Below are 23,695 nucleotides of genomic sequence, written 5' to 3'. Positions count from 1 at the left end.
CCCACTTCCCAGTATGTGTCTGCCATCAAAGCGCTTGTCCAATTCTTCCCCTCCTCCTCCTCCTCGAAGTGAAGGAGAGCAGAAGAAAAGCAAGCGCCTCCCAGTTTGGGTAACTCACTTCAAGATCTACCCCAGCAACACAAAGCTCAGATTGCAAAGAGAGCCTTGGTCAGTTCTGGATGAAAGGAACCTCAGGCAGATTTAATTCTTCAAAGTCTTTTTAGTGAGCAACTCAAACTATCTTTTTTTTCTTTTTTTTTTTTTTTTTTAATAGAACTGGAAATTGACTGAATTTGAGTGGATTTCCAGAGAAAAAAAAAAAAGGCAAATACCTGGTACAAAGACAAATTCGTGGTCCAAAACCATCCAGTGTTTCTGTATTTGTTAAATTCCTCCCCAAAATAAGGCACTAGAAGTTTTTTATGTTCCAAGATGATGTTTCTACCATTTCTCCCTCATTCTTGGAAATGGCTCAATGATTTGAGCTGTCATATTTTGATTGCACTTTCCCACCAAACCAAACCTGAATAAATATACCGTGGGAAAATTTAGTCCACATAAAATTTGGAAAGTTATAAGCAATGGAAACTGTGATTTTTAAGGGTACTGACAGGCAGCCTTAAAAATAACTGACAGCAATATTTACCTTTGGTACTTCTGCCATTTGTCTGCATCTTCATTAAGACATGCAGACTACCAGCCCGTACAATGAGCTCCCTATTCCTTGTGTTCAGTGCTACAGTTAAGGATCAGTGGGATGTGAGCATGCAGTGAAGAAATACTGAAAATCTGCCATGATGGAATTTGCAGCCTCATACCACCAGTCACAAGAAGCCAGGGAGGAACCCAGGGCTGGGGGGGGTCTCTGTCAGTGCTTATCTCCGAGCGCCTGTGTAAGAGCTCTGACATCCCCGCAGTGCAGTACAAGATACCGTGTGTACTCCGCAGGGCTGGCACTGCTATCTTTAGGACTCACGTTGCCTGTCTCAGGTGCTTGTTTGTCAGAGGTATAGCTCACACATCACTATTTCTTGTAATTCATTCCCTCCTGCCAGAGGTTAAATGCTGCATTATATACATCGCCAGCTTAGTGGCATGCATCCTTTCTGAGAGTTGATGCTGTGCTGATGTCTTAGAGATACAGGGGAAATTGAAAAAAACCACTCTGCTTCCATGACTATCTTTGTAGCCAGGAAAGCAATAAATCTGAAGAAGCAGTTAATTGAACGGAACACTGTGAGAAGAGAGATGACACTGCTAGCGACTGTATTACCAGAGGAGTCAGATCAGGACACTCCAATGATTATCTAATTTCTTCATCTCTTCTGTCAATAGCTGTTGGGCTAGAGCAACTTTATTTCATTTGGCCGCTTCTCACTTCTTTTTAGAGGTGAGAGGGCAAATCCTGCCCGTGCCACACTGCAGCACTGCGTGCTCCAACTGCAGCAAACACTGTGACATTATGCTGCATTACACTGAGCAAGCCAGACACTTCTGCTGAGCCCCGGCATTAATGATGTATCAGTGTTTCACTGACTCCCATTCTATTAAAAGAAGTTACAAGATTGGTGTTCAGCACTGATGTCTCTGTTTCTTATCTGCATGGAATTTAAAGTGCCCATAACTCAACAACAAATGATGTTCCTATTTTTTAAAAGATCCCTGTAGCTGGTGGCTGATCCCATTACACATTCTGAGTTAATGTGTCGCTTTCCCATGTGGATACATTATCCTTTACCATTTGCCAGCCTGGGCCTGGGAGCGGAGGGCAATGGGGGAGGGAAATGAGGAAGCCCAACCTGCTGTGTGGAGTCACACCTTGCCACATGGACATGCGGGTGCCTCAAGTAGGTGTGCGTGTGCCACACACACAAACACAAACATATTGCTTATTCCCCAGCAGATACCAATGATCACCCGAACGTGCTCACGTGACCACAAAGTTTGTAATGGCAGCAGCGCTGGGATAAATCTGGGAAAGTTGGAGGTTTTCTGCCACATTGACAGAGCAGACTGTAGAGCTGTGCCTCTTCAAGTGAGGACAGTCACTGTTGACTCCTCTAACCCTAGGTCACCAGGAACTAGGTTCCCAACAGCACAAAGAGGGTGAAAAGACATGTGCTTTCCTGGAAGTGCATCCCTCCTTTTCACAAAGTTTTCCCTCCAGAGTTCCTGCAACCCTTCATGTCCAGTTGAACAGAGGAAGGGGAAGAATAATTTTCTCCATAACATGAAAGAATGGTGTTTAATACTATAACAGTCTAGCCAAAATCCAGAGAGATGGAAAGTGGGATGGATGTCTCCATGAAAGAGCATTCCATCTTTAGGCCCCCAAACATACCTCTCTGTAGGAAACACCAGGCACTCGGGCTTAAGTGGAATTACACTGTTTGAATATATGCTGCATTTTTGTATATAAATAGGATGGAAAAAATACAGAACAGCAATAGGACAAGCACGGTCTTCATTAGCCTAGCAATAGTTTTATAACCATTGGTAAGGTGAATAGACTGATCTGCTGATTAAGTTCTGTTCCTTTGGGTTTATTTTAATAAGAAAACTTAACTTGTATTTATTTTATTTCTTAGAACCTAGTTTGGATCTCATATTATTTACTGACAAAAAATTTCACTTTGTGGAAATGTTGAACCAAGCCCACTTTCAGGTACATTAGTGATATCAAAAATACTGTATTAAAAACAAATAATGGTGAAGACAGGGGTTGGTAAAATCATCTGTTCTTCATTCTTTAGAAACTGATATTTTACTTTCAAAATACCCTATATATCATATCACAAATAAAAAAATGCTTGATGCCTCTAAGGCTGCAAAGTTTCCAGTAAAGTAATTATAATTGCACACAGATGAACTCTAAGTTGTGCACATAAATTTCCTAGGCAAACTTTGCATTTACTGGCAAAAAATGACCCATTTATGAGATAATAGACCAAACATGTAAATAAATGACAGATGTGTGTGCAGCCAATATCTGTATGCAAATACCAGGCATACACTTACTTTCCAAAACCCGGTCCCAAAGTGTTGCCAAAATTGGAAGCATCAAGATGAAGCTAGGCTATAAAATACTTAAGATCAAATTTTGTCTGTTAATCAGTTTCCTCAGACCAGTCTCAGTAAGCAGAGGAGCAGTTCCACATGTTTGACCTTGCCTTTCTCACTAAAACAAATTCCTAATAAGATCAAGCCAATTTGCTCCCTATATCAACTCATGTGACAATTTTCATGTCCCTATTTTACTAACAAGTGAGAGCTATCACTGCCTTCGGAGAAGCTAATATGAAGCCAGCTGAGTGTCCTCTGTCCAGATATTCCCATGTCCAAGTGTGATTAGCACTGTCTTGTCAAATTTAGCTCTAAGCCATTTGTGAACACCTTCTTTGTTTATAGTAGCACACTCAAATCTGCACAGACCTCTGTGTTTGCTCTTCTGCGTATCCTATTAACAGTGCATTACATTTCAAGATGTGACACTGCAGAAAGCCACAAAAGCACTTTTAATCAATTTAAACCAAACCAAGTGAATTACTTTCATTCTGGATAAATACTGCTTGGTATACATTCTGAGAAAACAAAATTGGGTTTTTAGTTCTACTGTTGTAAATCCAGAGTGACTGTACAAGAATTATTTGTTCCACAGTTGAAACTGTTCAGTTGCAATTATACAAATATCCCTATAAAAATCAAACTGGCTAAACAGAATTGAACCCTGCAAATTGCCAGCTGTGACCTGCTTGGAAAGTGATACACGGAAATAAAAAAAAAAACCTACGATCTTGAGAGAAATTTTCAAGAAGCTGAGAACTGATGGAATGTGTAAGAGAGTAAATAAAACCATGTAACATATTTCAGTTTTCATTCCACTATAATATTTCCAGCACAGTGTATTAGATCCTGACTCCCAGCCTTGCTTTACTAAAGGCAGTCTAGTTATGTGCATACAACCAAGAGCAACCTTCAGCTCAGCAGTTATACTTTTTTTAAAAAGCTGAAATATGAAAAAGAAGGAACTAAGGCACAGAAAGGAGAATATCGATTTAATTAGATGAGTCAAGAATGCACAAGGGGACTGCCTCTATCAGACTTCACACTGAATTCAGAACTATGCTTTCCACTACTATATGCAAAAAAATATTCTTAAGCATGTTCCATCAGTCCCATTTGACCAACTGTTTGCTCAGTGGCTGTATGTAGCACCTGTCTACAGAGGTTTTAGCACGATCAAACTCGGATAGTAACTTACCAATGCACCATTACTCTTGCTCTGTGCACAAACCGAAGAATAAAAGAAGTCATGACAAAGAATCTTCTAGCCTATATAACGATTTCTAGCCTATATTTCAAGGTCAGTGGGAAGATGGCAAAATGTGAGGGGTTTTTGGTTGTGGTTTTTTTTTTTTATGGTGTCAATAAGTTATTATTGCAAAACCAGACATTTGTATTTCTCTCAATAAACAGGACTGCATTACTAAACTATAAAGCCAAGAAGAGTCATATAGTGTGAAAATATGCAAGGGAACAACAGCTGTTAGTCATTATTTTCTCCTTATCCATTCAACACCTCTGTTTCAGTTTGCTCTCTAATGGGTAAATCACACTTTCTCCCTAGGACATTTTCTCATTTTGGGCAGGTACTAAAAAGAATCCTGAGAAAATTAAGAGTCATTGGCCAAAGACACCCCTTCTTTTGTTGCTTTTACTGTAGATGTTGAAACTAATTTTTATGCTTTATCAAACAGATAAAGCTGATGTGTTCTCTTAGTTCTTTGTCATTACCAACATGATGGAGAATGTTTCTGCTTTTCTTCTTTAGACAATGAACCTAGCCTCTTTTTTTTTTTTTTCTTACACAGTCTGTTATATTTCTCAAAAGAGAAATACCAACTACAAAAATTATTGCTCTCACTTCATTTAGACAAAAGAAGAATCTACCATCAGACAGCTTTTAAACATCTGGTTTATGCTTTACCTCATCTGACAAGGTTTCACAGTAGCCATTTGGAAACAGAGGAAAAATAGATACAATTTTGCTTATGATCAAACTCAGCTTATTGCACAAGCTACTTTGCTCTATTCTCTATTTCTTAACTGTATGATGAATATTTACTGGGAGTTTGAGCCTTTTGTTCACTCTGATTTTAATTAATCTCACTCTAGGCCACAGTGAAAATGAGGCAGGAAAAAATGCAAACAGCTACAAACATCACAGTGCAGTAAAATTACTCTGGAAATCTTATTCTTTTAAACATTTGGCTTAACCTCAATGTCCTACTAAATTGGGCTTTTCACTGTGAAATACATTTTCCTTTAGTAACTTCTAAAGTTATAGTAATTATCAATTTTTCCATGCAGTCAAATGACAGAGACCTCTGAAATGACAGAATACATCCACTGATGAAGTTGGAATGTATCACAGCATGCGCAGGCTTAAATACATACACTCTTCCATCTATTTCTCTTTCAAAGTAAGAGGTTGCTATTATTCAGAAAGACAATTCAGCCTACATCTGGTTTTGACTTAAAGATCCGAAAAAAAACGCTATTAATCTAATGCTATTAATCTGATTACATTTCCCACACAGCTTCTAATATGTAACTTTTTTACAACTGATACTGCTGATACTATTTAGTGAAATGGGTTGTGCTTAAGATATTGTGAAGGCAGCACAAGCAACCTTCTATCTGCAGCTGTTCTTGGGCAGTGCTAAGGTAGACACACTCTTTATGGCTGAACCCAACAAGGCAAAATATTATTCCAGAGAGTACAGTGCCTCAATCTTTGTGGTGCCTCAGTAATGTGAGCCTTTAATGGGCCAATAAATTACCGGGGTTTGAAGCCCTGCTTCAGCATCTAGGGCAGCTCCATCCTACCAGCCCTCCTAGCTTCCCCAGGGCTGATATTATTACTGTTCATAGCTCTTACATACGATCACCATTGTTCCTGTCCCCCTCACATGCATCAGTGATTGCGATCTTAGAAAGAAGGGGGGGGGGGGGGGGGAAGAAAATAGAAATAAAATTAGCTCCCTTGGTACCAGGGAACATGGAAACGGTATGAGTCTGGCATAAGACCTTGTGCATGTAGCAAGAGCATCTGATGCTGGCAGCGGAATGAAGCATCGGCACCACATCAAAAAGAATAAAGGAAGGCACGTTTCCTTTAGGGTAAAAATACCCTATTAAAAAAAAAAAAAAACAAAACAAAAAAACAAAAAAACAAAACCAACAAACACACACAAAACAAAACAAAAACTACAAAAAGCCACTATGCTAACTAAGCCATGTTATCTGGGAGGGAATATGTCACGGAGAGTAGGGGGGGACGCGTTATGAAATAGGGACCCCTCTAAGGAGTGTCATCCCCACCCGGAGTGTCACCCCTTTGTCCGTGCCTGCGCACCCCTCGCCCCCCCCCCCGCCCTGTTCCCACGGGGAGCGGCGGGCGCTGCCGGCACCAGTGCGGCCGCGGTGCGCGGCGCAGGGACGGCGCTGGCTCGGCCGCCTTCGCTTCCCTCACGCCTTGCCTCGCCGCTTGAGGGGATAAACAAACACGGTTTCAACAACAAAAGGCCGAGTTGGGGCGGGGGGGGGGGGGGGAATGACCCCCGCCGCCGCTGGGGCGGGAGGGCGGCCCGGGCACGGCCCCGGTGCTGCCTCGCCTCGCCCCGCGCCCCTCGTTCCGTTCCCACAGCGGCTCCCCCCCTCCCCCCGGCAGCAGCCATGTGTCTGCTCGAGTGCGATTAACACCGACTTGCCAAATCCTCCCCCCCGGCCATTTGGGCCTTGCACGCGCCCGCGCCCCGTGTTTACACAGCGGCGCCTTCGCGCGGAGCCTTTTTGTGGATGGCGCTGGCAAATGAGCCGGGGGAGGTGGGCTCCGCGGCCCGCAGCGGCCGCCGCCGGCTATAAAAACCTCCGGGCCCGGGGCGGGCAGGACCAGGCGAGCGGCCGCGGACCGGCGGAGGATGGAGGGCGGAGGGATGGGGTGCGGCTGCCCCCGCCCGCCCTCGGCGGCGCTGCCCCCGCAGGGCTATTCGCCCCTCTTCTCCTCCTCCTCCTCCTCCCCACCCCGGTGCGGGGCGCGGCCCGGCCCTGCCCTGACAGTCCTGCCCTTGCCCCGCAGGTCTGCGTCCTTCTGGAGGCCCTGGGTGCCCGCGCCGAGCGAGGCGGGACGGCGGAACGGCCCCGGGCCCGCCGCGGTGAGTGGGGCGGCGCGGGGCGCCTGCCGCCGGCATCGCCCTACTAACGTGTGGGGAGCCCCGGCGGGGTGGCGGGGGCCCCCAGGCCTGGGTGCCCCCCCCAGGGCTGACCTCTGCTCTCTCCTCCCCAGCCTCACAGCCCCCGCGAGCTGGCAGAAGCCTCCCGAAAGCTGGCGCAGTACACGCATCCCGTCAGGTAAGTGGCAGCCCCGGACCGCCGCCGGTTCCCGCCGGGGGAGCTGCGGGTTCCGGGCCCCCTCGCTGCGCGGCCGGGAGGGAAGAGACCCTTGGCCAGCAGTGTCGTGCCGGGCCAAGCCCCTATATTTGTTCCCACCCATATATTCATGAATATAAAGATCTTTATTTATGAAGATATTAAAGTGCCGTCGCAGTGATGTAGCCTTCGAAGTGCTCTTGAACCGACAGGTCCTTGGACTGATGATTGCCAGCACTTGTGGATTTACCAGGTCTTTAAGAGGAGATGTTGACATGCTTCCATGGTGTGGGACTTAGGCATGTTATGCAGTTATGTGGAGTTTTTGTGGTGGCAGAGCTGGCTGAAGCACCTTGCTGCTCATTCCTGTGCCCAGGATTAAACCAGGGAGCGGGGATAGCTCTTAGGCTCTCTGGCTGCACAAACCTCCAGCGTCCGGCTGCCAGGGAGCAGGTGCGGGTGTGGGAAAGAGTGGCAGGAGGAGAGCGTATGGGCTGACTGAGCCAGTATTGCTGAGGAAAACACTCATGTAACTGCTGCTTTAGTGACGAAGGTAATGAGAGTATCTGCAGTGGCAGTTCTGAAAAGAAAATAACTACAGTTGAATCTGCAGGAGAGCCTGTATTCAGAAGTACTGGTAGGTGTTGCAAGGTGCTTAAAGTAATTGCACAGGTAGTTCTTCCAGACAAGATGCATCTTGCTCCCAAATCTAGGCTCTGATCCTTCAAATTCTGATGCACAGACTATAAGCAATTGCACAGACCCCAACTTCACCGTGGGGCTTAGGTATGAGAATGCTGCAGGGAACCCTGACAATGGAGAGCTGTTACAAAGCAAGTGTCAGTTACTTTGTGCTGCAAAGGAAGCTGCCTTCTGTTAAACAGTAGCCTAGAAAGCACTCTTTGTAACTGCTAGAAACCTAGTTCTGCTTCTGAATGTATTTCTATCACAAGCAATCTGTAGTCAGCATTATGTTGCAGTATGCTGATTTCTTAGTTCTTGGGACCTCTGTTGTCTGTTTCTTCCAGCTACTTCCAAATTGTATACAAAAGAGGATGCTAGTTGAAAAGGAACTGTGGAGTGTATCAATTGCAATGTATTATCTCATTAGCTGATAGCCTTTGCTACACCATGATATTATCAGCAACACAGACAAAAATCTAGACCCAAGTGGCATCTTTTGCAAGAAGTCTGTTGGATGATTCTTCTTGAAAAGACAGGAGTTTGGGGTGAAATATCAAGGTCTGGTCCCCCTAGACCTTTAACACTTCTTTCACTTCAAGATTTTTCTCAGACCATTGTAAACAATGACTTAGGTTGAGGACCTTCAGTAACAAAACTACTAATTTAATCCAAATATATTAGGGATCCTGTTTGAAACTGATTATATTCCCTAGGAATGGCTCCAGTGAGGGCAATATTATTTGGATGAGGTCCCCAGGTAATGCTGTTAATGAGGTACTGGAGTGGTAAGTTTCAAATGCAGTGGATCTTGGGCTTTAGAGTAGTTTTGCTGCAAAACTAGCACTTGAAGTGTATCTTTATCTCTTTGGATGAAAATACAGAATCCAGAGAATATTTTTTTCTATTTAAATGTAGAAAGCAGTTTAGCAATTGAGCGCATGAGGAAAAACTGTAGGATGCGCTTCTCTTAGAATTTCACTGCTGTTTCTTGTCTATCAGCCTCCAAGTAGAATATGCAATAACAATAAGCAAACCTATTGTGTATACTTGTTTCAGACTATTTTGGCCCAAATCAAGGTGCTATGATTACTTATATCAGGAAGCTGAAGCACTTCTGAAAAACTTTCCAGTTCAAGCTACAATTTCCTTTTATGAAGACTCGGATAGTGAAGATGATGAAGATGAACTGGAACAAGATTCAAGAACTGCATCAGATTGCTGATTGCAGGAAAGGCCAATGCAACTTCTAAGACTTAATTTAATATAAAAATGTATTATAGTATTTTTAAAGATAATTTATTTGTATGTAAGTTATTCTTAATAAAACTGAAATGTCTTGTAATTTTACGTAAACCTTTTTCCTTCATTCTATTCCTGTCCTGTTTTAGGCAGGGAAGGTAGTTTTGGTTTGTTTTTTATCCGAGGTCCTATATTTTTTTAGACTGGAAGTTTAGGAGCAGAGAACAGATGTCTTGCCTTAAAGGGCTCTATGGTTATGTGACTTTCTCAATGTTTGAGGACATGAGGAAGGCTTTTTCATTGTGAGTTAGTAGGCTCCATGTGGAAGCATATCAAGGAATCATTGGTTTAAGTATTCTAGTGTTATGCCTGCTGTTACAATGGGGTTTCAAACATCAAAAAGAGAAATGCTATAGCTGTTCTTTCAGATAGAGAGAAGGGTCCAAATTCTACTCTAGCTTTTGCTTTTAAAGAAGGGGTTTGCCTTATGTCACTCATGCTCTCTCGTGTACATGAGCTGTATTGTTATACATAAATACAGTAAGAAACTATTAGTTTTGTTTGGAAAGTGGACATCATGAAATGAGATAAAGGTCTAATGTAAGTTGTTTTGATTGTGAACTTGTTTTTGATAATCGAAGCAAAAGTTTGGTACCAATCATCATGCAGGCCAAAGCTCAGAAAGAAAACAAAAATAATCCAAAACATTAATTGAAATGGCAGTGTCTCTGACGAACAGCTTGTGCACACACCAGACCCTGTCCTCGCCCCGTGTGTCTTGGGCCTGGGCCACCGCCCCGCCCCGGGACCCCCCGCGGGCCTAAGATGGACCCGGGCGGTTTCTACGGAGCCGCCCGACTCCGCCCGGCAACGCAGCCCGGCCGCTTCCGGTAGGCCACGGCCCGCCTGAACCCCGCCCGGGCCCGGGCCCCGCCCGCCGCCGCGCCTGCGCCCTGGGCCGGAGCGCTCCGCCCGCCCGCCGGCGGGGCGCAGGCCGCGGCCCGTGCCGGCAGGATGCTGAACGTGCCGCCGCAGGCCTTCCCCGCGCCGCGCTCCCAGCAGCGGGTGGCTGCGGGCGGCCGCGCCAAGGTAGGGACAGCCCGCCCGCCGCCGCGGGGGGGGGGTGTCAGCCGGCGCCCTGTGGGGCCGTCCGTGCCGCGGGGCCGCCAGTGACCGCTGCTCGGGGCGGGTGGAGGGCGCGGGGGCGGGGGGCGAGGTCCCGGTCCCGGTCCCGGTCCCGGTCCCGGTCCCGGTCCGGTGGGATCAGCGTTTTCCCCGCTTGGTTTCGGCCGGCTGCGTGGCCTGGCCCCTCTCGGCGGAGCGCCTGTGGCGTGCCGGGCGGGCCCGGTGGCGGATGGGGCAGAGCTGTCTCTGGCCGCTTCCTTCGAGAGGTCTCGTACTCTAGCAACCGCTGAGGGGACGCGGCGGCTGTGGCAGGGCCCCCGGGCGAGGGGCTGGCTCTGCTGCGTCGCTGAAAAATAATTCGTACTTCTCGTTCTAGAAGACGGTGGGGATAAGGCTTCCTGCTCTGCCTTCCCAGGCCGTCTCGGGATTCCTCCTGTGCAGAGATGGAGGCTTTCAGCTTGAAATTACAGCTCACGGCTGACGCTTTACATGTTGGGTCTTCATCTTTGGAGTGGTTTTGGGGGCACTTGGTGTCTGCAGACCTCACTTAGAAACCAAGCTCGTAGTTGGACTAAAGTAGTATCAAGTGATGTGGGTCTATGTGCTCTTTAGTTTTCTCACTTCTGGTTTTGCTGTGGTTTTGTAAGACCACGATTCTTTAACCCTTCCTTGCTGTTAGAGCTTGGATCAAAGGGGTTCCCGGTCTGTGGTGCTGTTGAAATGGAGGGTGCTAGGCACCCTGAAGGTCTTGCTGTGCCTTTCAGGGCAGGCCATGGCTAATACATCCCTGGTAAGTTAGAAGACTTCTGTCCCAGCTTCCTCTGGGTGAGATTTCCATCCAGTATAGGGCTTGCAGAAAGTATGAATGCTGTGAATGTGAACTTTCCTACCTTGTCTTACCTGGCCATGATTTTCAAGTCTCTCTTTGTTGCTTGTAGGTCTCCAGGCCATATCTCAAATGATGCTGATAAAAGTTTTTTACCATCACAGGAGGACTTGGTATCTGCAGTTTGCTTTGGGAAGAGTCCTCTAAATGTTTGTTGATGTTCAGTAATTCCCTTGTCTGGGTTACTAGATAGATGCTTTCTTAAGCACCCTTACTGCTGAGTAGGGCTCCCAAATATCAGTGAATAATATGAGTTGTGTTATATTTCTTGTTTTGTCTGAGTCCTTCTAGGGAGCTTAGAAAAGTGTATTGAATGGCTTTTTCTTCCTTTAGAATTTAATACTGTTTGTACATTTATTATTTTTCAGGTACCTTTAAAACCAGGAAGGAGTCTGATGGATTGGATTCGGCTAACTAAAAGTGGGAAGGACTTGACCGGTTTAAAAGGGAGGCTAACTGAAGTGACTGAAGATGAGCTTGCTAAACACAACAAAAAGGAGGACTGCTGGATATGTATAAGAGGTTGGTTGCTGTGATGTTGCTTCTACATTTTTTGCCTAGCTTCTCTATTCTGTACTTAAAGAAGAAGCAACAAAACCAAACAAGAACAAAAGCCACACCCCAAAACAAACTACACACCTTCTATGTTTAGGCCAGGTGTAATCTTGCTCAAGTGAGAGGTTTTGTGTCACAAAGATTTTATTTGCTTTCAGACCTTTCTTAAGAAGTCTTCTAAGTGGGCATATTTTATACCTATTTTATATCTGCATGTGAAAATAATAAAACACAAGATTATAGGTAATACCTCAACAAGAATAAGGCATTGAAAGTGATGACATGTATTTACACTCCTCAGTCTTGCAGACTATTTTTAGTGATTGCTTTAAAGCATCCAGACATATAAATATTTAAAATGTTAGTTAAACCTGTAGAATGGTCTTTGGGAAATAAGCGTACAAGATCACATATTACTTCATAAAACTTAGTAAGGCAATTGACAGTTGCCACACAGAGCAATTCTAATCCCTGTCTAGCTAGCAAATATCTGTGGTAGCTAAGCCATTCTATTTATGTTACTAGTTTTATGGAATTTCAGCTGAAAGGTTGAAAGTATCATGTTGTAAGTTAATAAAGTGGGAAAGGTGGTTTGGAGCAGTAGCCCTGGCTAGAAGAGTTTTTTCAGTGCTGAAAACAAAGTTCCTAGTTGTCTTACAGAAGGGAGCAAAATGTTCACTCTCTGGTTTAATCAGAGGCTAAAATACATTAGTATCACCCTAAATTTGTTATGACATAACAGCACTTCTACGAAGATAGATTAAGAAGATCAGAGTAGCTAATGTGATATTTCTCTAGGAAGAGAGGTTCATTTAGTGGTGACTTTGATCTGGTAAGGAACAGCATTGATATTTGATGTAATGTCATCTCTGAACTCCAGCAAAAGAAGGTTAAGAATTTTTCTATGAGGATGACTGTGTTTTTATTGGGTGTTAAAGGGGATGAGATTGAAAGTAAGGGTAAAATGTCATTCGATACTGGCTTTTGAACAAAATAATAGGATTGTTAATACTCTGTGTGCTGCTCTTGCACATGCTAGCAAAACTATAGTGGGAAGAGTGCGAAGGAAAGCTTATCTACTGTGGCGGTCTGTTCTTTTTTCTCTCTCAAAAAGGGACATCTACCGCAGACAGAATCACTGCTTAAAAATGGTTCTGTTTCGTTTTTAATCTCTTACTCCTCCTTGACTGCATCTCTGAGGTTGATTTTTACAGGAACTCCATCATGCTGCTTCCTTATCTGTCTTCAAATTTTTCCATTTCTGCCTTTTCTTTCTAGAACTACTAATGAAAAAAACAGCATAACTGAGAATTCTGGTAGATTATCTGTGGACCTGATAAGTGGACAAGTAGTAAAATAACACCATTGTGAAAAGTTAAATGATGTCTCTGCATTGGTAGTTAGACTGTGTCTCTATAAGAAAGAAGAAATTGATGAGAGGAATGTGAACTAGAAGACCAAGAGCTAACTTGTTCAAAAACCCAGTATGATGATCATCAAAGAAAGCTGTCATATAAGTCACAAATTGTATATAAAGTGGGATGTCAGGGGAGTTAAAAGAAGTGTGAAGGATATATAATGAGATTTTCTTTGCTCGTGGAAATTTGATTGTAAATTGGAGATTTGGCTCACATTTTAGGAGGTCCTAACTATGTAGATGTTTACTTACTTCTTATTGCGTGCAGTGATCAGTGCTGCACACAAGATGGCATAGTGAATACATCCATCAGATGATCAGGTCAGTAAAATATGCAACGATCCTTCCTTTATTGTCTGGGATGGTTGTTCTTTCCAACTAGAATTGTCCCACCCAGTGTTGAACGCCTACCTCTCCTTCTGCAGTAATTAATATAGACTTTTTAATACCTTAAAAGCTTCTTATGAAAGCACTGGCACTTCTTATGAAAGCACCAGTTCCACTTCTGGTAGCTTCCTGTTTTGATAATGTTATATATCTTCAAATATTCTGCTAGGTAGGCCTGCAGTAGGCCTGTTAACAGCTATATGTCTGTAGTTAAGTCTGTTTGTAACGGCATTCTCCAGGCTCTAATTACTCTGGTTGCATAGCAACAATAATGAGACTTCATCATTTCAGACCTGTGAAGAAGCATTGTTTTATCTCCCTGGAAATATTAAGAATAGCACTCGTGTAGAAAGAATGCTGAGCCCTTTTACTGGGACAAATTTGATACCAGAGTTGTAAGCCTTTAATGAGCATAGGCTATGTTAAGTTTTTTATATTGCTGAATCTGAAGAATGGAAGTTTTGTTGCTGATGGTAGCAGTTTTTCCTCATGGGAGACAGTTCATTCCCAGAGGCATTTTACTCTGTAGGTGATTCATGGTAGGGAAACAACTATGACAGCACTTCAGGGGTAACTTAATTGAAAGGGAGAATGAAAACAATTCTGTGCACTAGCTGGCTCAATTTTATGTCTCTGTTTAAACCAGCCGCTGGTTCTTTTACTCCCTAGCTAGGATACATCATGTTTAACTACAAGGTTGAACCCTGCAGGTTTCTTCAGACATTCACTGGAACAAGTCGTATGGCATTGTAAAATTGGCACCTCCATGTAGTAAGGTACACCTTGTGCTCTATACAATTGTGTGCCTTACGTTTCTGGTTTTGTGAAGTCATACTATTTGTTCCAGTGATGTTTACTGTTTGCCATTACACTGTTTAATATACACAAACCTTTCTGCTGCTTTTGGGGATAGGAGTGGTTGTAGTGGTTGTAGAAATGCTGCTCACCTGTTTTTATATTCCATTTTCTTCAGGATTTGTATATAATGTCACACCATACATGGAATATCATCCTGGTGGTGAGGATGAACTAATGAAAGCAGCTGGAACTGATGGTACAGATCTCTTTGATCAGGTAAGAACAACTGGCAGCGAATGACACTTGCTTACTGAAAGGGAGTTTGAAAAATGCATGCTTTCTGATTATTTTTAGGGCATTCCAGTGGAAATGGTGATTTGAACTTTTTCAGGCCTATGGAAGATCAGGGAGTTACTAGGATGGCACTAACGTGTGCTGAAAGAGGCATGTAGTTCTAACTTTGTACCGAAAGACAATGATGAAAACGTCACTTTATGTTGTTGGAATGATGCTTCAATTTGACCCTTTTATTAAGTTATTTTTTTTAGCAGAAATAGCAATAAAGCTAGCAACAACTTGAGATACCACCTTCTTAGTAAATTACCACAGTGACTAATTGCTGTCATTTAAAAGGCATTTTCTTCTCGAAAATGTCACTTTTTGAAAAATGCTTGCAGTATTCTTTTGTCTATTGAGTTGGCCACTACATTATCAGGTACAAAGTACTAAGAAAAAGTGCTGGGGCTCCTATTAACTGATTGTGAACAAATCACAAGATGACAGCTGGTCTCTTCTTTGTTTACTATTTCTTTAAATGTTTTGAAAAGACTCAGAAAACAAAGGGTCTGCAGAAAGGGTGTGCTTTTCTGTAAGGAATCGCTTGCAAACCCTGGTGCTGTAAAAGATGATTCACTGAGTTGGTATTTTTTTAGAAACAGGCATTTGTTGAGTCTCCTTGGCTCACAAGGCTTGAGAAACTGGGAAAGAGCAGGAAGGAAACCTTCTCTGTTTCTGAAAGGAAATCTGTTACCTCTTTACAGTTCGTGCATCACCGTATATTATGCCTTTATTTGCAAAATATTTTTAACAATGAATGTAAATAAAGATGCATGAAGGATTTTATAAGTAATGTACTGCTACATTTCTTCTTTTGTTTTTAGTCATCAGAAAGCAGACGTGTGTGTTATGTGCATATGTGTATAGAAATAAATAAATTTTTTTTTCCTTCCACCAAGATCCCTCTTTCTTCTTCTGATCCCAGGAGACAAACTGTCATAGGCAGTTCTCTCATCTTGAAATAAAAGTCAGTATTTTCAATCTGGTGATTTTGGCACCAGACATAGGTCTGGCAAATTGCATATGTATTGAGCTATTTGAATACACTTTATGGACAGCTAGCCTTTCCAGAACACTTTTTGGGGTCCTTCAGATGTTTTAGCTTTAAGTTTATCTTTGGTTAATCCTTTCCCAAATTAAGTGTTGGATTTGGGCATAATTCTCTGGTTTCAAGAAATACGGAGTTTCTTTCCTGAAAGTATCAAGTTGTGGCCTTGAATTCTGTAGCTGGATCACTGTCAAGTATTGTATGATGAGCTCAGAAACAGGAGTCTTGACATCCAGAATGTTTTGGGAAGCCCCTCAAGTTGAAGTTGTTACTGAATTCAGATACATACTTGCTACTTTTTAATTTTATTTTAGTTTTGTCCTAGGAGTGGAAAGCAGTGTTCAGATCCTAAAAATACACTGTTCAAATTTTTGTTTCTGGCTGATGTCTTTCCTGTTCTGGAGGCATTTCCATTGTTATCCCCTCCGCTTTAGCATTCTGTGTCTGTCGGAGACTGAGCTCTTTAAGAGTTTGGTAGGTTGCTAGTGTTTCTCAAATTTCTGGAAAAATTAACTGTCATTCAAAATCCTTCATTTCTTTCTGTTATCTGTGTGTGAGGAAACTACAACTTGTGAATGGGATTCTTTATCTCATCTCCTTAGCTTGTCCAGTTTCAAGTTTTTATTTTTAAATCTCTACATACCATTCAAATTTGTCAGGAAGCACTTTTTTCCTTTTCTCTTGTGTTACCCAGGATGCCCTATCTGAATTGGCTTTTCTGCCATCCATTTCCTCTGCAAGTTCTCCAGTTCTGGTCTGCAAAGCTACTGCTTTTTCTTCGCTTTATTTGACTTTCTAAAATAGCTAATTTCCAAATAATTCAGTGATAGTAAGACAGAAACAAACAGAAATACACCAACTTGGTAGGAGGTGTTTGTGTATCTAAACTACTATTCTTGATCTTTGTTTCCTTCATCCCTTTTTCCTTTACTTGTATCTAAACAAGACTAATTACCCTTGTGGTAAAGATGAGGTCTTTATTCTGTTAATTGCATAGCATACATCATAAAAATGCTCTTCTGAAATATTTTCTGTAGCTCAAGGTTACGATGTTCAGATACTGCAAAGCCTAAAATGAGTAAATGAAACTATTCTCAGTTTTTCTTGGTCCTATTTTTTTTTACTTCATTACGTACTATCTGTAATAGAAGTAAACATAAGTATTGAACAAGGCAATAATGAGTGTCTGTGTTTAAAAAAAAAAAAAGTCTGCTAAATGAATTACATTAGCCACTACAAAAATGAACTTTTCTATTTCACTGCATAGAACAACATAGTAAGAGTTGCAAATTTTGTGAAAACATATTTTGTTGATATAGGTTCATCGTTGGGTCAATTATGAATCGATGCTGAAGGAATGTCTTGTTGGGAGAATGGCTGTCAAGCCTGTTTCTGCTCCAAAAGGTGAGGTTTTTAAGAATGAAATAATTTCTATTATTCTTTATTCCAAAGTTTGCTGGAAATTATGAGAAATCCTAAATCATATTTTTGAGGAGAGGCTCTATTCTTGCCTAGAGATGAAGGCTGTTGCATATATTCAGTCTTTTTACAGCAGATACCTGAAGATGAAACTATTTTATGCATGAAGGCTTTTATAAGTAACGTACTGCTACATTTCTTCTTTTGTTTTTAGTCATCAGAAAGCAGACGTGTGTGTTATGTGCATATGTGTATAGAAATAAATGATTTTTTTTCCTTCCACCAAGATCCCTCTTTCTTCTTCTGATCCCAGGAGACAAACTGTCATAGGCAGTTCTCTCATCTTGAAATAAAAGTCAGTATTTTCAATCTGGTGAATTTAGCACCAGACATAGGTCTGGCAAATTGCATATGTATTGAGCTATTTGAATACACTTTATGGACAGCTAGCCTTTCCAGAACACTTTATGGGGTCCTTCAGTTTGAATTTACTTGGAGAAAATTCTGCTGATACAACAGACTCCTCTGAGCCAGGACAGCAAGAGATGTAGTATATTGTCCTTAAATACTGGTGATGGTTTCCAGAGACTTTAATCTTCAGTATTTGTTTTGGTTTGTAGGCCACAGCAAAAATTTCCCATACCTAGGAAGCAGACACTGTTACTGAATATTGACCCTTAGCAAAACCGCAGTGGAAACGTGAAAGAATTAGTGGTTGCAACTATTTTTCTCAAATTCTGTGGTGTTCTTTAGTTCACAAATTCAGCTGTCTCTAGTAGGTCTTCAACTTCTGACAAGGTGCACTGCGTACTTGTTTAGTGCTTAGATCACACTGTCAGCAGTTACGTTGAGTTTGGTCTGTACAGGAAGGGGAATAGTATTTCACATCTCCCTGTTGCAAGGTAGCTAATTCCACTATTGAGCTGTTAAGGGAAATGCTGCAAAGTATGGAGAAACCTCAACAGCATAACTGCTTCATGAAGTGAAGTGTTACAGATAAGTTACTGCTACTTTGTCAACTGAGTTAGAAATTTAAAAGTAAACCTGACTTTTGCTGATTTCATTAATCTTAACTGTTCTGCAACTGGAAGGAATTCTTGTGACTGCCAGTCAGTAAAAAATGAACATATCTTGGCCCTGGCAAGCTATGAGAGTCCATTTTCTGCTGTTTCCTTTTTCTGCTTTCTTCCATAATAGGACTGTTTTATCCATTTTGCTGTAATAAGATTCGCAGAATAAAGGTTGCCAACTGTATAAAATCAGTTCTTTTGCCTGTGTCTATTTCAGCCATTTCAGGCTTGAAGAAATGTAATTTCATTAATTAATAATCAAACTGTTTAGACTCGATTTGCTGAAATTCTTCACTGTAAAATTCTCAGTTTACTTTGATTCTGGGTAGGTTATGTGTCCTCTTTTGAATTACCAAACCCATGATTGACTAACTTCACTATCAGCCAGCAATAATTCTAGTTTTGCATCTTTCCAGAAGACCATATTCATCAAAGTTTACATTTGAAAATAGAAGAATAAAATACTAAGTTAAGGTGCATGTTCTTGAATACAGGATTAAATGGGCCTATAATTATAGAGGAAATGCAGCACTTCAAATTATGGAATACACTGCTTTCTTTTTGTGGCTGTGGGTGAGTGTTTGGCATTGGTACTTGCTGTTTGGTACAGTCTCAATATAGTGCAAGTAAGGCAGATGGAGGTTTGTTGGGGCATTGCTGGAAGATTTATGGTTGTTTAACTTAGTTTTTGTTTCCCGTGTTCTGGTGGTTTTTTTTGAAGATCATACAATTATTTGCTCACTGAGCTGTTTAAGGAAGCTGAAGTTTGTCCTTGCATACTCCAGGGGTTTTTTAAGGAAGAAGAGTCTTTTGAAGATGCTGGTGATAATTAATGTCTTGCCAACCTGTCTTTTGGGAATGCTGCTTGATGATATGGTAGTGACAAATAGGAATTTCCAAGTGTCCCTTCTGTGGTGTTAAGTGGAGTGGTGTACTGACATGTGTGGTGTTTGTACTTGCTGAGAAGGTCAGTGCAGTAACTACAGCAGTACCCAGGCATGTAACAGATGATTTCGGTATCTGCCTCAGCAAACCTGTACAGCATTGAACTGCTTGCCTTCCCTTCAGGGTACTCAGCTGTAAACATTAGCATGGACATTAGTTTATTGTCTGGTATCTTTTAATACTGCTTATGTTTCTCATAGACACAGATACTTCAGTGGTAACATAACTTGGGAGTCAGAATGCATGTTGTATTATTGTTAATTCAGTGAGATTAGACTGAGAGCTATGGTGTCATCCAAGGAAGAGAGGTAGGACTGTGTCTTGGAAATGCCTCAAACTGTCCTTAAAATTGCAATGCTAGTTTCAGTGCAGTGTGTTAAAATATAGTGAAATAAGAGTAGACTTTGAACACACAATATTACCCTTAATCAAAAATGATTTTTTGTGAATGACTTGCCTATCCTGGCAGAAAGCCTGAAGTGGTGCATAGCAGAATACACAGACAAATACAGCCTCAACCAAAAATTTTGGGTGAACTGTCCCATTCATCTTGTGAAGTGTTTTGTTTTTACCTTACAATGGCACAACATGAAAGCTTCTGATGAAAGGTAGTTCTTGGTCAGCGCTGAAGTAATTTTGCAATACTGTATGCTTGGTGCTTTTTCAGGAGCCTTTCCTTCACTTATCTCACAATGGCATTTTTCCTCCAACACTGGCTGCTGTGATGTAGAGCACTGGGAGAGATTCAGAAGAACAGGGGAGAAACATTCGCATTTTGGTTTTCATAAAAGGGAGCTGGAGGAACACATTGGTTTGTCTCACTTCCCCAAACCTGGCTACCATAAAAGAGAATATAAAATGGACCTTTGTCCTGAGACAATCTGAGATGGGCAATGCGGAGAAGGCAGAAGGGGGCTGGGTACTGGGTACGTACGGAGGACTGCTTTCCACACAGATTTCCTGTGAGCAGAAGGATATGTGGCTAAGAGATGCAGTGCCTTTCCCCTCGAGTTGAGCACCTTATATATGAATTAACACTATGTAATTCATCTGCTTGGTCTTTATCTTCTTTTTCTGCTAGTATTTGTTTGTTTGGAGTAGTTGCAGCATACTGTAGATTTAATGAAAAAGATAACCTGTCAAATAAAATCATTTGACAGAAGGAGCTTATAGAAAGATTTTCTTTTTCCTGGGTTTCTGCCAAGGATTGGGTTTAGATTTCCAAGGGTTGGTCAGAGTCTGCTGTATGTTGTCATGAGGCAACTGTCATGAAAGTGTGACAGATTTAGCGAGCTTCTTAGCTGTGAAGTTTATAACTGCACAAGGTCATCTGGGATGTTTGTACTGAAGTGCCAGAGCTCTTGTGTTTCCTATTAGTACTATGCAACTTTTGGCATTTTTAATATAGTATTTTTTTGATTATACATAATCTTTTGGAGTGGTAATCAGCGCTGCATTTATTTGTGACTTCTTGATATCTGAAGCATTCTGGTAAATCTATTAAATTTTTGAAAGATTTACTGGGAGATCCTTACTTTGGCTTATTTCTTTAGCATGATGTGTGCAAGTACTGTGCTATAACTTCTTAATGTTGTGCTTGTTTTTTCTTAATGCTTGTAGAGATTTCCTCTACTCTGTCTGAAGAGAAGAAACAACTTAATGGTAAGTATTCACCTGGAGTGAGGTGGGGAGTGAATCTTAAACTTATTTGGATATTATCGAATGAGCAGTGTTTATCCAGACTTCCGTCTGTCTTTATATTTGAATCTGATATTGAGCCTCTAGTGATCTGTGGAAGTTACAGAAGGCAAAATCCTAATCGGGTATCATGAATTAAGTGTTTAAAAGTATTGTAAGACTGTAGCAGAGTAGTATAGATAAGGGAGTTATAAGATGGACAAGCTTTCTGCTCTAGTTGGCCAAGATACGTCACAATTTACGGTGTGCTATGAAATCTGCCTGTACAAAATCACCAGGCTTTTTGATCCTTCTCTGTATTGAAGAGCTAGGTGGCCATGGGGCTGGAGTAGCAGAGATGAGACAAAATCTTGGGAAACACTTAGAATTGATTAGTCTTTACTAAAAGCTGGAAGGTCATCAATGGGAAACAAGTTGAAATGGAGGTGGATTAGCTGATTACAGCATGACTGAACTACTTGAGATGTAACTGAGAATGACTGGGCTGACAATTGTAGCTCTAAGAGAAGTAAGTATAGCCCTGTGGATGTATCAGGAGGTTGACGATTCTCCATGTAGAGATAGGGAAGCATTCTCAAGCCTTCACTGAACCCTTCCTTGAGTACTGGAGGTAGCTTTGGTTGCTCATAATCAAGTAGTATGTATTTGATTTTGATGCTTTTAGGGAAATGTTACAGACTGATTAGTCATATTTGTATAAGAGGCTTCCTAAAAGAATATGGATTATGAAGCCACGATAATGAGTTGTGATGGGGGTGTGTTGGTGGAGCAAATAAGATGAGCACGTGTGAAGGGAAATAATACAATTTGAACTCAAGGCTGACATATTGGCTTGAAAGGGGACAGTTGCAAATTGGTCATGGAGAAGTCTAGGCTGAAACTTTGAAAAGGGAGTCTAGAGCGGTCAAATTTTGGAGTGGTAGGAGGAGCGGAGACCTAGATGAAGCCAGAGAAGTTCTCAGGGTGGTGTCCCAGCAGTTCAGGCACAGTGAGGGTAAGATAACTTATTCATGCTTTCTCTGCTGAATTTGAGTTCCCATTTGTTTTCTTGTTTCTCATACTGTCTTCCTTGCCCTCCCTTTGTATTCTGTGAATGTTGTATTTGACTTCTAAAAGGTAGTTTACCTTTTAGAATGCATAATCATTGAGCTACGCAGAAAGTTATATGTCATGTAAAAGTAAGCAAGACTGATTGTATTTGTTCCTGTTTTGGTCTATAGCCTTACAAGATGTTAAGCTAAACTTTGGGTCTGCTGCCCGACTTTCCTTTTTTTTCTTCATCAGTGAACAGGTTGCTGGAACCTGTTAATCTTTTTTTGAAGGACTGGGGAAATTAGAAACCAAATTCTACTTTACCATAATTATATCACTAACAGCTAGTAGTCATTAAATACACGGTGCTTTACAAGATGCTTTCCTGTGCATCTTTCATATTCACAGTGGATCCAGGTAAAGATAAATAAGTGATATTCCCTCTGTGTTCCATCTTGTTTCCCCTCCTGCTCCTAGCAATGACTTTTTTTGTCCAGATTAGGTAACTTGTCAGGAGACATAGGAAATTATTCTGATGGTAGTTTCCAATGAAATTGCCAAAATACTGATGCTTGCTTGTTGTATTCAGTTTACCTGCTTGGCAAGACTTTTTCCAAAATAGGATAAGTCAGTTCCTGAAGTTACCTTCCATGAGTTGTTGCACCTCAGTCCTTAGTTCTTGTAAATTTAAGTCAAAATGAGTCTAGAAATAAACATCGTTGTCTGAAAGTGGGAGACAGAAGCTTATGGCATGGGCTCTGATTTTTTTGGAAGTTGTTGGCACTAGCAAAGACAGTTTTGTCTTATCAATCTAAAATGTATAAATAATAACTGTATTTGGAGTGTGCTCAGATCAGTCAACTTAAATGTATCCTTTATTTTTGTGAACATCAATTGTATGTAACGTTAGGGGCAATCAAAGATGAAGTTTTCAGAATATATTTCTGTTGATAACAGTCAGCGTGGGTGTAACTTAATGTGCTCTTCAACATTGTTCATACTTGAATTTCAAACAAAAGACATCAAAATTTTAAAACACTGCCATTATGAAAGTGTGCCTGAAAACTTCGTATGTGTTTGAAAACAAATATGTATCCAAGACTTATTTTAAAAATTATCTTTTCAGCCTTGCACTTCTGAGCTAAACTAAATTTCTCTTTCACCCAAATTGTTGCGATGATGATTTTTGTAATATTAATAGAAAAAAAAAAAAAAAAAGACTTGGGCAGTTCCACCATCTGAAAACAAGCTGGTGTTTGAGTATATGTACATCAAACCTTGAAAAAACTTAACAGGGTGATTGAGCTAGAGTTTCAAGTACAGAAAACTAAATCTTGAGGTTCAACCAGCTGGAATTCTTTAGCATAAGTAATATAAGTGTTCCTATTTTTCTTAGTAATATTTGGAGTTTACAAATATGGGTGAAGCTTGTTCTGGGCCTTCGAAGAACAAAGCAAAGAGGTGTGGTATTTTGTTTCCTGCCCCCCTGCCTTTTCACTGCTGCTTGTCTGTTATCTCTTGTCCTTCTCTGAGAAGAGTCTGGCAATCTTCTCTATACTTCCTTCTCTCCCACACCATTCTCTTGAGGTAGTTGAAGACTGCAGTTGGATTTCCTCTTTAGCCTT

General features: G+C 41.5%; 2 protein-coding genes across 4 annotated transcripts in view; both read left to right on the top strand.

Annotated features, from left to right (window-relative positions):
* The first annotated feature begins 6,771 nt into the window (after positions 1-6,771).
* RIPPLY2 (ripply transcriptional repressor 2) lies at positions 6,772-9,462 on the top strand. Its single transcript, XM_074820774.1, has 3 exons — positions 6,772-7,217; positions 7,349-7,413; positions 9,172-9,462. Exons 1-3 carry the CDS (start codon positions 6,984-6,986, stop codon positions 9,335-9,337), a joined length of 465 nt encoding a protein of 154 aa, XP_074676875.1. The 5' UTR covers positions 6,772-6,983; the 3' UTR covers positions 9,338-9,462.
* An 841-nt stretch (positions 9,463-10,303) lies between these two features.
* Positions 10,304-23,695, top strand: part of CYB5R4 (cytochrome b5 reductase 4) — a 39,325-nt gene continuing 25,933 nt past the window's right edge. The window contains exons 1-5 of one of the 3 annotated variants that reach the window (XM_074819654.1): positions 10,304-10,443; positions 11,734-11,887; positions 14,698-14,798; positions 17,226-17,310; positions 20,961-21,002. In XM_074819654.1, the coding sequence (XP_074675755.1) occupies positions 10,369-10,443; positions 11,734-11,887; positions 14,698-14,798; positions 17,226-17,310; positions 20,961-21,002 (457 nt within the window). In that variant the 5' untranslated portion in view covers positions 10,304-10,368. Of the gene's footprint in view, positions 10,444-11,443; positions 11,515-11,733; positions 11,888-14,697; positions 14,799-17,225; positions 17,311-20,960; positions 21,003-23,695 lie in introns of those variants that run through there. The other 2 variants (XM_074819657.1, XM_074819656.1) reach the window with 2 other exon arrangements.

Source organism: Strix aluco, chromosome 3, assembly GCF_031877795.1.
Source record: "Strix aluco isolate bStrAlu1 chromosome 3, bStrAlu1.hap1, whole genome shotgun sequence".
Lineage (NCBI taxonomy): Eukaryota > Metazoa > Chordata > Aves > Strigiformes > Strigidae > Strix > Strix aluco.
This window is presented reverse-complemented; position numbering and strand designations above follow the sequence as displayed.